Below are 14,890 nucleotides of genomic sequence, written 5' to 3'. Positions count from 1 at the left end.
AATTAGCCAAATGTCTTCAATGAATTTTTGCGTACACGTCTCGAAGACCGTCTCGAAGACCATGTCTTGCATAACGGACGCATTCGACAGAAAGTTGTGCGCTCTTAGTGCAGTGCTCATAAAATTTTTTCACCCTTTTTTTTATTTCTACTCTTTTATTGCGCTCTTTAAATTTTAAATGAATTTCAATTTTCTCTTTAAATAAGTAGAAAGAAATTGTTGTATTTTGTACTTTTATTTATTTTATATAATAATTTTTTATATTACATTCAAAATTAAAAGTTTTAAAAGTAAATTATAAATTTTATTATAAATTATTATAAATTTTATTAAGATATTAATAATAAACTAGTAAAAACTAGTAAACATAATGGAAATTAATTTAAATAATTAACTTAATTTAACTTAGCATATCTAAAATTAACTAAAACTAATATAAAATAATTTATAGCATTTCGCTATCATCAATTGTTGAAGTTTTATATGTTTTCAAAAGCGTTGAAAAGGATTTTGGTACAATTAAACATTCTGATCTTAAGTGTTCTAAAATATCATTACCACAACGCCTGTTAATCCTGTGTTTTTTAAATATAACAGCTAATTTTTCACAAGTGTTTTTAGTTTTTTTATTTTCAACATCCTTTGTTTCGTTTCTTAAACAACTTTCACTGGAATTATTGTCTTCAATATTAATATCAATATATTTTCCAGGAACTAAGTCAATATTTAATTTGTTTTGATTTAATTTCTTTTTTTTAATATTTGATAGTTTAATGATTTTGTTTCTTTATTCATTTTGATTTTTTTAATATTTATTTCACAAATGTTTATTTACTACACTTCAAAATTATTGCGTCACTTCATTTATAAAACATAGCGTCATCTGAGGCAAAATTCAAATACGTTGCTATGAACACTAAAAATGAGAGTGAAAGCAAAGAAAAAGTATTTACATTCATGTTTTGAGCAATTATTTTGCAAATTTGCTTGAACATGCGGACGCGGTATCAAAGACCGTCTTGAAGACAATGTCTTCGAAGACCACTTTTTCTACTGGGAATTCATGACTTTTTTTTACAGAGGCAAATTACATGTCTGTATGTTTCTATGCTTTTGGTGATAGTCTGTGTAGTCCTTGTATATACTTTTATGTAAGACTTTTGTTTAAATATATACATAAGGAGTTAATGATTTGACTAGTGATGAAGTATTTAGTATCAGTTTCTGCTTAAAATAAAATTTAAAATCAGACCAAATTAGCATTAATTTTTAGTGACAAAATTTTTTCATATCTAAGCTCTTATTTAGAGGTGGACGAAAAATTGCTTTGGTAGATGTATTGTCAAATGGTTTTATGAACAATATGAGGAAATGGCAAGTCTGACTATAAGAAATCATACTTTCAATTGAATGCTAAATTAGCCAATTTGTGATGAAAAAAATATGAGTAAAAATTATATAGTCTAAAACTACTTCAGTTTAGATCAACGACTTAAAACGCTAATAGAGTGAAGTAATCATTGTCAATGTCATATACCCATATATAGGACACTCATATATATTATCATATGTCCAATAAGTTTCAGTTATTGTCATTTCCCCGAAGGCAGCGTCTTGTGAAGCTGTGAAATGTGTCGTCATAGTTATCTTTATTAATGACAAATTAATTAAGACATCACAAGAACTAAAAGTGCAAGCATCGGATTTTGAATAACAATGGATATATAACAAAAAATAGCAAAAATTATTCAAAATCTTATACATTTTTGTTACGAAGATTAAAAGTTTAATTGAATAAGATGCAGATTTTGCAAAAATCTTTTTGGATGGCGTGATATTGAGTATTGTAAAATGCAAAAACTCTTTATTTTCGTTACTTGCAATGAACTTATGTTAAATTGCCACGTTTTTATTGAAAAATTTGATTAGAAACAAAAATAATTATAAAATCACTAAGTGTTACAAGGAATCGAATTGGTCGGATATAGACTTTATGATCACTTAAACCATATAGCCAAATAGATTTACTAAATGTTGGATAACAAATTACAGAATATAAAATAAATTTCCAATCATATAAAATACGGTGATCTCTCAACCACAACAAAAATTTATTAAATGAATAAAACTCTTGATCAATCACTATTTTAGAAAATAGTGAAATTGATCAATGATATTATTTAGAAGTAATATTTAAAGCATGTTTATGTCGAATAAATATTCGAAGATATATGCATATATGTACATCTTGGCGCCGTACCGGCTGTTTGGCGATTTCACGTCAATAATTTAATAGAATAACTACATATGTATGTATGTATGTATGTATATGTATGTACATATATACATATATAAGGCATAAGTTTGCATTTTGATTCTGATAATGAAATTGAAAAGATTCAAGCTATGTTTTAAAATATATATGTATAAATTATTAATCAGAAAAAATACATTTTACTAAACAAAAATAAAACATAGACTAAATTGCAGAATTATCGAAACATAGACAAAACACCAGTGCATTTAAAACTTTTTGTTTACGAAAATATGGTAAGAGTGGAAGAGATAGAACGTAAATTACATTAACTACATCGTAAACTACAATATATTAAAATAAGAACAGATATATTAAAATAAGAATTGTTTAAATAAAAATTTTAAATAAAAATGTGTTTTCCTGAATATTGAAAATTCCGATTCGAACTTAAACAGTTTTAAAGTCACTGAACAAATCGGCACATTTTTGTGGGCAAATATTTATATAAGGTGAAGTTGTGTATGAAAATATTTTTCACCACTTCTCTCACACACAGGAATTTATGATTTTTAAAAAACAATATTATGAAATATATGACATTTGGTTATTTACATATTACTGTATATATGTTATATATTAACATATAAATATGTATATAGTTAAGGTTATACTTCATAAGTTTATTCAAGATGTTCAACTTATTTTTAATAATCATTTTTTACAAAATTATCAACGCATTATAGTAGAAATTTTGTAAATTCAATATTATTTTCAAATATGAAACATGGCTATGTCCGTCTACTTACTTACTTATGTGGCCATAACAACCCGTTACCGAGTTTCGGCGTGACGCAGCATGTTATGTCCGTCACTAATATAAAATCCACACTATTGCAAATTATTCATTCAAAGTAAAGCTTCATCTCAAGTCCTATATCTTACATAAAATTCTTACTAACATTATTTAAGTTTGTTAGAGGTTTAGCAGCTTGATTGACGCATTTACACCGGGTCAAATAATCAGTTACATAAGCACAAGTAAGTAAAATGGCACTTAACCGAATATTTCAATGCATGTAATGTACGCATGCAGTAAATTTAAGTATACATAATTAATATAAACATATGTCTTATTTAAAAATTAATTCAGTGTATTGGCAAAAAATCTATTTCGAGTAGAAAATGATGGTAATAGTGAGGATATATTTACATCCAATCAAATTTTTTATATTTAATCAAGTCAAGTCTTGAGCTGACAGCTGTTTTGGACACCATCATATATCCATACACAGTATTTGTTGGGAACATCTATAAATAATTTAACAATATTGTAAACAAAAAACATATAATCAAGTTACCAAAATAAGTAAGTAATTTCGGTATCACCACATAGCTACAATATGCAAGTCGATATTACAGTGTGGCTGGACTTAAGTGAATATCATTTAACACTAAAAAAGTACAAGTCAAAATCACAAAAAAGTGATAAGTTGTAGCATAGCACATTCAAGACAAAATAACATAAAAATAAATTTTAAACTTCAATTTGCACATGAACAAATACTCAGTGCTTATAACATCTAAGATATTTTTTTCTTACTTTTATGTCGGAAATCAAAATTAAACAGATTCTATTATTTTCTCCTATTTGTATTTCGATATAAATATTAAAGTGCTTTATTCTTCGCATGGTAGATTACATCAGCTGATTTCTTACGTCACAACTAATCCAGAACTTAATCGCTTATTTATTATACAAAATCTACAGAAAATTCATGGGAAGATATAGAAAATAATTTGGACATTGTTTACTCTTTTGAAAAATTGTTTTGTGAAAGTTTAATTTGTTAGGAAACCCAATACTAAAGATGAATTCTTGCACATCAGATATACTCCTTTTTTTTGAAAACAAAAACAAAAAAATTGGATAATGATAAACATATTTTAGATTCGATTGATTTGAAGTTTTTTATATAAGCTTTATCTCTCGTATTGTACGCATAAATTAAAAAAAGCACTTAGTAGACAAAAGTGTTTTAAAACCAAATACTTTACCACCTAAACAATCACAAATATCTGAACAATCTCATTATATTTACACTATCGAGCTTGATTGCGACTAATGTGCAACAATAGGTGGTATTTTTCATATAAAATTTATACATAATACATAAAAAATATCGTGATGGTGTTTAATAATTGTCAGTAACAATCTAGCATAAATTATTAATTATAAGATAATATATAGAAATATTTGCATATTGTTTTTAAATATATTTTAAATTTGTTTACATTTAAATAGTGTACAAATTGTTTATAAATATCATAATAGCAATTAAATTTGAAGGATATTAGCAATATGTAAGAGCTATTATATATAAAATTAAACTGCAATAATGGAATTTTGCATATTGAATACAAAACGCCCACGTTACAGTAATACTGAACACAAGTGTGGTGTGTAAGTAAACCCAACACTCTTGTTGGAAGATCGTGGGGTGTAAAATGTTTTATTCTGATAAAGGCAGCTTATGCTTTCAGTTGCTACGGAGCACACATCGATAAAGTTTTTGTTGCGGTAGTGAGGATAAGTGTAGAGGGTGCGTTTAAAACTTAATATTCATTCTTTTAATTTTTGTTAAAGTGAAGAAGTTTATAACTGTAAAGTGAATGGTTCTTGGGAAGAACGAGAAATAAAAAAAAGTAAGTTAAATGTAATAAAACAAAAAAAAAAACAGTTTCCCGCGATTCCGGCTACAAGCCGGCAAAAAAAACAACGTGATATGCAAGGAATTAATGCATTAATAAATGCTGTATTTTTATGTACTTATATATGTACTTATATATGTACTTATATATGTACTTATATGTACTATGTATATACATATATAGTTTATATAAACCTATATATCATGTAGAGTTGCTTTCTTGGTGCGGATTTCTCACATATTTTTAGAAACGATTGCAACCACGTGTTGCTAGGACAAATAAACAGATAGGAAGTATGGTTGTGTGAAATGGAATATCCCACAACTCTCCTGAAATATTAAAGATGGCTGCACACCCAGTGCAGGTGTGCAGACTTGTTGTAACACGTCTATTTTGGTTTTAGAAAATGCAATTAAGTTTCTGTGAATTCATAGTAAACATTAAAATCGTTATTATAGACCAACGTGATATATCTGGTATTTTTGATAATAGAATATAAAATAATAAAGACAATAAAAAATGTTTTATGCAGTAGCTTGCTGCAATAACTCCAATTAATCGAGTTTGTTACATTACATACTACTCTATTCAGTTATAAAAATTGCTTAATTTTTTGCAACAGCGTCACAGATATTTGTATTGTCGACTAGGCATAAAATGTATAGATACAAGAAATATTTTTTAGAGATACTATTATTTATCTATTTTATCCATACTATTATTTATCATTTTATCCATATTATTATTTCAGAAAAAGTTTGGCGTGGAAACTTCTATCAATAACATTAAAAGGTTAAAGTGTATTTCCCAAGAATTATTTATATTATATTCTGTGAAGTTAAGATGATCATTAAGTATGTTATTTAATTTCCAGAACTAACTGTTTTTTACATACCAATTACAGCATTAATCTATCCTAAGTGGATACTTATTGACAGGTAACTTTTGTTTAACAGGAGTGCACATTCAGCTCTTGTGGCTATTTAACAATCCTACTCGTTCAACGTTGTCATCTATTTAATAGTGATCAATTGGTGAATATAACCAGTTGTATCTATTAACAATCGTACATGTTCTCTAGCGGTATGCATTAAATAGCGCCTTACATTAAACAGTTGTGTCTATTTAACAAGAGTACTAGTTCAACAGCGGTATCTATTCAATAAGGTTCTCTGTTCAACAATGTTCGTTCAACAACATTATCACTTCAATAGTGGCCTTGATTAGACAAGAATTTCCGTTCACCATAGATGTTCATTTAATAATAGTGTCTGTTGAATAAGATTATCCTTTCAACTGTGATGTCGGTGCGACAAAAGTGTCCGTTCAACGTAGGTATCCAAATAACAATAGTGTCCGTGTGACAAGAATATGGCTTCAATAGCGGAATTCATTTATTAGTGTTACCTTTTCAACAGTGCAATCTGTTGACGACAAATGTTCGGTCAACAGAAGTGTCTCTTTAATAGCGGTATCTTTCAGCAGGTGTGCCTTTAAAAATGGCATCCTTTTAACAAGTATCCATTAGGAGAATTTTCAGTGTGCATATTGTTCCCTTCATAATTAGTTTAACAGCATAGTTTAAAATACTATTTTTATTTTATTTCAAAATCACTGCATTTAAAAAACATAAATTTAATTAGTATTTTTGTTGTTAATATATGTAGTATGCGCAATGGAGTAGTTCGAATATTCTTTTCTTACTCGCAATATAACCTCTGATGTAAACTACCCTCCTTTGAACCATTCTGTCAGCGTTAAAAGTTGCTGTAAATTTGATAGACTGATTGGTATATTGTGGTCCCGAACGATTTCAGTAGAACCTTTAACCTGAAGTATGTCTCATTTAATTATTCGGTTGATGCTGCAAATAATTGGAACCAGATAAGAGATGGACGGCCAGTTTTGAATTCCAACTAATAAAAACTCAATATCACAAAAAGTCTGATATCAAATCTTTATCTTACCAGATAAGGCCTAAATTTGTTTATATTAATTTAAATTTATCGGAATAATTACTTAATATTAATTGTTATATATATATGTATTGCAGATGTCGGCGGAAATTTCAGACAGTGACAGCGAGTGGCAACTCTTGGAAAAGCAAATCGATTCAGGTAGGTGTCATGAAAACTATTCGATATTTTTTTAATTATTCACTTCATCTGGCTGTTATGTTTTAATAAACTAACGACGACCAACCGCTGAGTCAGTCGATAAGTAATAATAAGCATAGCTTAAATGCATATCTCGTATTAAATTTTATATCTGTTTTTTTGTAAATATTAAATATATATAAATATTTGTGTAAATAATATACTTCAATATAAATTGCATGTACTCATTTAATTAATAGTTTTCAAAATATGTTAATTAGTTATATACAATTAAACATATATCATTTATATATCATTTATATGTCTGTCCATATCAAAATGTTACTCATATATCCATTTTATGTATTAAGCAGAATTGAAGTAACTTTAATTTTCAAGAACATATTAAGTATTTGTTTATATTGAATTTCGAATAGTCTGCATTTTTTTTTATAGATAAAATAGGGCGATCTTGAAATTGGTGATATATACGTTTTGTTTAAATTTATAATTGAACACGATTTTATGGCAGTTTGTCGCAATTTTAAGGATAAACAAAAAATTATTGAAATTTTTATGTGCATTTTTCTGCAATACTATTGAAAGTATGTGATATAGCACATTATTGTGTTTGTCTATTTTATCAGTATCTTTATTTCTTAGATTTAAGTTTTAAAGCCTACATACCTTGGAAGCGGGATATTAGTCCCAAGTCAAATAGGTACAATTAAGCTCACACCAATTACAAGATTTATAAATAGTCTAAAATTGTCCTAGTTGGGCCTTTAGGCGTACAATAGATGTTTTAGGTCGGGGTGCTTCAATAGCCTATTACTTAAATAAAAATAATACCTTTTTTGTATTTTTAATATTTTCTATTTTCTATAAATGTGGGTATAAAGTCCGAGCTCCAACGCAATTTAAACTTAATCAATAGCAACTTAACACAGTTTAAAATCAATTAAAATATATTTTCTACTTTAGTTGATTTCATAAATATATTTATGGTATACATGCATATATAATATACATATACACGCTATTTGTTCCATTTTTTCTATACGTCCTCCTAAGATTCGATCTTTTATGCTCGTTTTGAGCTAACTGACTGTTAAAAGCACTGGTCTAATGGTTTGGGATATAATTCCATTTAAATCAAATACGAAAATTGTTTCGATGACCTTCACTAGATTAAAATTACTCCATTTTTGATTACGTCCTGTTTCATATATAGTTTATGAAACAGGACTGCAGAGTCATTGTGCTTCACCTATACATCATATTAAAACTATCAGAATTTCAGACCTGAGTAAAATAATTCGTTAAACGAGATAAAATCTTTTAGATATTATCTCATCTATTTGCTTGTAATGAGCAATTTAGAGTCCATATATTCAAAGATCATATACACCTTTTACTTGCAATCAGGTTTTTGTTTAGTAAAAACCTGATCTTCGGAAAACTGTCTTAATCGTGCAATGTTGTTAGGTTCCAGTTTTCTTATGGATGTAAAGTACATTCTTTTTATTGTTCCACGCTTAACCTAGTTCCGTTGATGTCCGCTTAAAAAAGTTTTTACAGTATAATTTTTAATAGTTTATTTTAATTGAAAACACAGTTTTCTACGAGATTTGCTTTTGGGGTAAAACAATTCGTATAAACTAGAACATCGTTGCCGGCATTTTTGCCATTTATTTTATATTAAACTATAATATATATATAAAGTAAACTTAATTTATAAAATGTGATTTATTACAACAACAAAAAATATTTTCAGCAATTTAAATAATGATCCCGATGATTTGACTTGGATATGTTAAGTTTATGGTACCTCTTGATTAATTAAGTTTATCAAAGATTGAAGAATGAAATGTCCGTAGCGACGCTGCAGACATAAAAATTTTCTTAATGCTTTCTGATTTTTTTTCATTGTTAGCGCAATTATGACTGGACATATTAGATTAATTGTTTCAGTAGTAAGTCTCTCAACTTAGTCAACTTACACGATTGAGATTTTAAACAATTTTTCATGTGGTTAAAAAACCAATTTAACTCATGTATGTACGAATTTTATTTCGTTTTTTTTTCTTTTTTTTTTATCAGGTAATACTTGTTTATTAAAGAAGTGTACCTCACCAAAAAACGGGTTGAAAAGTTTTAATGTAATAATGAAAAAATTTTATATGCTCGTAATACTCAAAAGAGGGGTATCTGTAAATAGAGTTTTGGGTATATATAAAAACATATGTCTGCATTAAATATATGTATGCTCTCATATATTAACATATTTGAAAATATAAATGCAAGTACATTTTTCAAAAGTTTTTATTCAGATGCTTTCATTTGGAAGAACCGAACCCTAAAAAATAAAATTAATGAATTCGAGATCTTATTACCACTGACATAATATTCGCTACTATTATGTATTTTAGTTTCAATAACCATATATATATATATTTATGATCTTATAAAAACATCGTTTAGCGTGACCTATCTATTCCAATAACGATTTTAAAATCCTGTGAATTTTTGATGTAATGTTGAATGTATACCATATAACCAGTATTTCCCACTAATATCTTTGGCCGCTGTTTTATCTTATCAAACGAGAAAGCGTGTGTTTTTTTTAGAAGTAAATAACAGAATAAAGTCAATACATTTGGACAATTGACCGTTATGCTTAAAGTTGAAGTCGCAAAAAATTAGAAACTACTGAAAATATTAACAAAAAATCTATATAGTAATGAAAGTTATCTATTTCACCTCGAAATTTTTGGTTTTTTTGATGAATTCAAGATAGTCGAGTTAATGATAACATGAACATTGTTAATACTCAGGACATCATAATCCAACAGTCTTAATTTAATATTTGAAAATGATGGACAATAACAGAAGAAATGTACTGTGCATCCTAATTGGAATTTGTTTTCCGTTCTTATATTTCTTGTTCCTTGTAATGTCATCTACTTGACAGCATCAGACAGCATTTTAGAAATTAGCCAAGATATGGAATATCAAAGAAAAGTATATCCGAAAAAAAATTTTGATCGGAATATCTCGCTAATATCGTGCTAATCATATACCAGTTTTCAGGTATATGAAAATTATTTTAAATTAAGTGTTTGATATATTTTAGTGTTTCGGTTCGAAAATATGTTTATTCATAGAAAATTTGTTAGAAACTACTAATTGAATACAAATTTTTCAGAAAAAATGTTGACTACTTAAATAAAAATCTTTAATAATTTTTTGATATTAACAATAATAAAAATACATTAATTTGAAATATGTTTTTTGAATGTAGGATTTCTGGATAGTCTTCTAACTGAACCAATTAGTCATGCAGAAATTGATAACGAGATGAGAAAAGCAATGGCCGAATGTGAGAGTAAAGACATGAATGAATGTAAAAGGAAAAGAAAGGTTATGTGCGAAAAAAAAGCTAATAATAAAGCAAAAATCAAAACGCCGAAAAATGAAAATTATCTAAATAAGTCAAATACTAAAAGCAAATTAAGTGACAGAAATGTGAAAGAACAGAATAAGTCAAATAAAAAAACATATTTATACGATCCAGTCGCAGATGATGATACTCCTTGCTGCAGCAAGTCACTAAAACAGTATGGAATGCATAAAGTTACAGCCCAGGTTGAAGACTACATGCCTGAAGAGCCCAAAAAGAAACCAAGAAAAAAGAAAACTAATGTGCCCAAGCCAATAAACAGTTTAGAAAAACTTCCAAAATGGTTAAAGCATGTAGCACAGGAAGTGTACATTGATTTGAAAGAAGATCGTGGAGATATTTTTCATATATTTTATGAATCGGATATGGTAATTGTTCTTCAAGAACATGCTCTCAGCTTCTACAAATATAAAGTAGAAAAAGGTTCGTACTCCTTCAAAATGAATGGGGTATCTAATAATTTACAAAAAGTGGGGTCCTGGGTGAATTTATTTACATCCTACTCTTCACAAAACATAGGTAAACTATTTATTGCAACTTATATATGTATTTTTACACATAGCTGTGTACATATGTATTAAATATTTTCTTTAATTTAAGGACAGAAAATTGGATCATTTTTTTCAAAATGCTTTTGTCAAAATGTTCAGAATTTCTGTACATACATAGAGTTGCGAGCTAAACAAATGCTTCACCCCTCGCGTCCAAATCTAATTGAAATTTATGCCAACATCTATTACTTATCTCCAGGTCATGAATATGTGAAGCAACAGCAATCATTAATGGACACATTTACGTCGTAAGTTAATAAATAAAATAATAATTCCAGATCTTATTATGGAGATAATTTTTTTTAAATCTCATTATTTCTTATCTAATCATACTTATACATGTGTTAATTTTTATTAAATATATAGACATATTATAAAATGATGTTATGAAAGACCTAAGATATTGAGACATATGAAACGAGTATATTAATGACTTTATTTTACGATTATCATTACTTAAATCTAATACATTATAATATATAAAGCTGTTTCAGAGAATAAGTAAGTTTAGTAAAATAAGATAGTAATTCGTCTTTAACTCACATCCGTCCAAGGATTTGTTTTGTTGAAATTTTTGGTCAAAATTTTATATATTGGGTATATTAGGCCAAAAATCACGAATCAAAAAATTTTTGCAATTTTTAGTTTTGGACAAAATTGGTGTTCGTGAGTGCTTAAGTGAATTTTTTACTTTTCGATTTTGACATAATATATTAAGAGAAAAACAACAATTACTTGAAAACTATATGCGTTTCTTATTTTTAAATTAAAGTAAGAGAACTTACTCTGACCTTCAAATTTGGTAGGGCGCAATATAAGAATTATTTCCAAGAGCACTGATGATGGGTATTTGGCCATACTTGAAACATACTGTATGGTTAGACAAAAATCCAATTAATTAAAATAATATAAAAATAATTTTTGTTGTTGTAGTTGCATGTAAGCGACGAACAAAGCAATCCAATTTCCATGCATAAACGATGGCTGAATTAGACATACTTAGCCATAAGGGCCAGTAGCACTTTTTGGATTCAATTGCAATATGGTAATTTGAAGTAGTTTTTAATCAGCTATGGAGTAATTAATAAATCCATATAATTTAACAATTTTTCCAACCATATATTTTTTTTCTTTTTGCAATCTCTTTGCTACAACAGTCGGTTGATCTGATTGAAATTAGTTGCGACTGCGACTTCGCGATTATTTGAATCAACAATAAATGAGAATTTTGTTTGTGCTATCAAACTTAAAATCGTATTTGATCCTTCCCAATTGCCTTCCAGTTTTCAGTTCTGCACCACCAATTTTATTTGCTCTGAAGGTGACTGTTGTACATATTCCTTTTTTAGACAGAAGACATATGAGGTGAAACGATGTGAAAAAATGATCGAAATATGCTATATTTTTACTATTTTTTAAAAGTAGACCAAAAGTAATGTTTTATTAAAGCTTAATTAGTAAGGGGTCGGGGCTTGTGAAGTAAAGATTTTTATAAAGTTAAAACTTCATATATTCAAAGTAATGACATATATAAACTCTAAACTTTTTCTAATATAAAAAAAATTCATGAAAAGTGGTAAAATTTATTGTAAGATTAATCGAACGTCGGTTGGATATAGGTTAAGAGAGTTGTTTAGTTACTTCCAAAAGTTATAATAATAATAATGATAAAACCAACTGCAAATAAGGATTCTAATAGTTAATATAGAATAAATGCCTGAAACTAATCAACTAATACGTTTTTATTTGTTACACTTATCTTAGAGACATGATTTTTCTAAAATCTATCTTATTATGTAGAACAATTTAATCTTTCTCTCAATTTAATCCCAAACACATCCCTCTTAAACGTATAAAAGTTCTCCGATCGAAAAATTTTTCACTGTATAAAATACAAATGTGTTTTAAGGCAATTATTAATGTTATACATAAACTATTAAAAATTTTATAGAAATATTAAAGATATAAGATTTACGGCAATTCCTGGTACATGTGGCCTTATAATGTCATGGTATGATCCCAATGGTTTAGGTTACAGTAAGATTTCCAAATACAATATATCTAAACAACAGAATGTACGGGATTGGAAAAAGTTGGAAACCGTTTGTTTTGATCATTTATTACTAGAGCTACAATACTTATCACGTAAGTATTGGTATTATTTAACAATAAAAATACTAACAATCAATATTTATAGAAGACTATATTGTTGGCCTTGGCAAAACAGCTGTTACCATCTGGAACCATACAAACTTTGATATAGTTTACAGTTGTGATTTGATGATGGACGTGGGCACCAATTTAGGTGCAATACATTTTTCTCCAACTTTAGTTGTAATTTTCCAACATATTACAAATGAGGAGAAGAAACCACAAGTAATAACAATTTATCTGTATTTAATAGAAAATACGTTTTTGATTAAAAAATGTCTTCAATTATCGTGGAACGATTTCGGTTGTGTGAAAAATACAACAAAAACAAAAAATTATATTGTTCTACAGGGTAACACAAAAAAAGAGCTTTGGATATGTTGTTCTAATCCGAATTCCGTCATTTTTGTTCCAAAAATTGCAACCGAGAGACACTTCTATAAACCAGAATATGATTTTGTAGTTAGGTATAAAGGCCAGAAGATATCAATTCTTACAACAGCCGACATCTTACGAAAATTAAATATTTGTGATTATAATAGAAGTAATTATTAGTTTATTAATTTAATATATATTTGATTAATTCAACATATTTCGTATTTATTTATGATCATTATCATGATTTTTTTCTATCACTAATTAATTTTAACACATGCAAGGATTTATAAAAATAAAAGAGATTTAATAAATATATTACAATTGATTACATGTATACACATACGTATATACACATAGACATATTCATTCAGCATTATATATACGATGTAATTCTAACTACTAAAATAAATCGTGACGAATGAGGGCTTAACGTATTGCAAATAATTTATTCTCTTATAAGAAATTTAGAAAAATCATTTGTCATTAAGAAATATATATATAAATATATATCATATAATTATAGATTCATTCAACATTATATATACGATGTAATTCTAATTACTAAAATAAATCGTGACGAATGAGAGCTTAATGCGTTGCTAATAATTTATTCTCTTATAAAAAATTTAGAAAAATCATTTGTCATTAAGAAAAATGACCATATGTTATTAAAATAATTATGGTAATAACTATATAATTAAATCAATTTGTTCTAAATAATATGCAGGAACTTGGCTAGAGACTTAGTTAAATTCAGAGAACTGACATACCTACTTAAATAATATGCAGTTATGGAAAACTATTATTCTGTTCATAAACTTAACTAAATATAAATCGATTCCAAAGTTGCTATAAAAATTATATAGCCCTACCGTTAAATTTAAACAATTATAACAATTAAAGATTTCTAAGATAAATACAAAATTTTATATATAAACTTGTTTCTTATATAGAAAGAAAAATATTTAATAAAATTGTAAACAATTTTTTTTGTATTTAATTTAAATAATTTATATTTAATAATTTTATTTAATAATTTAATAATGGCTAAATATTTAGCCAATTTCAGAGAACTGACATATCTATTTAAATAATATGCAGTTATGGAAAACTATCAGAAAACTATCAGAACTGTTAATAAACTTAAATAAATATGTATCGAAATCAAAGTCTCTATAAAAATTATATAGCCCTATAGTTAAATTAAAACAGTTATAATAAATAAAAAGATTTCTAAATACAAAATTTTATATATAAACTTGTTTCTTATATAGAAAGAAAAATA

The 14,890-nt window shown here is 27.1% G+C and overlaps 1 protein-coding gene across 1 annotated transcript; it reads left to right on the top strand.

Moving 5' to 3' along the window:
• Positions 1 to 5,309: 5,309 nt before the first annotated feature.
• On the top strand, positions 5,310 to 13,782 carry LOC119688605. The gene is made up of 6 exons (XM_038103278.1): positions 5,310 to 5,330; positions 7,020 to 7,083; positions 10,367 to 11,044; positions 11,126 to 11,324; positions 13,028 to 13,221; positions 13,274 to 13,782. The coding sequence occupies exons 1-6, from the start codon at positions 5,310 to 5,312 to the stop codon at positions 13,780 to 13,782; spliced, it is 1,665 nt and encodes a 554-aa protein (XP_037959206.1).
• The last annotated feature ends 1,108 nt before the right edge of the window (positions 13,783 to 14,890 follow it).

This window comes from Teleopsis dalmanni, chromosome X (assembly GCF_002237135.1).
Source record: "Teleopsis dalmanni isolate 2A chromosome X, ASM223713v2, whole genome shotgun sequence".
NCBI classification, from domain to species: Eukaryota; Metazoa; Arthropoda; class Insecta; order Diptera; family Diopsidae; genus Teleopsis; species Teleopsis dalmanni.
The sequence above is the reverse complement of the archived record's forward strand: the minus strand, read 5'-3'. Positions and strand labels throughout refer to the sequence as shown.

What these genes read in the sequence shown, in the direction of transcription:
- LOC119688605 (XM_038103278.1), top strand. Translation starts at nt 5,310, where the DNA reads ATGGCTGCACACCCAGTGCAG. An exon ending in GGAAAAGCAAATCGATTCAG is followed by an intron (nt 7,084 to 10,366) that starts GTAGGTGTCATG and finishes TTTTGAATGTAG; the next exon opens with GATTTCTGGATAGTCTTCTA. An exon ending in CTACTCTTCACAAAACATAG is followed by an intron (nt 11,045 to 11,125) that starts GTAAACTATTTA and finishes CTTTAATTTAAG; the next exon opens with GACAGAAAATTGGATCATTT.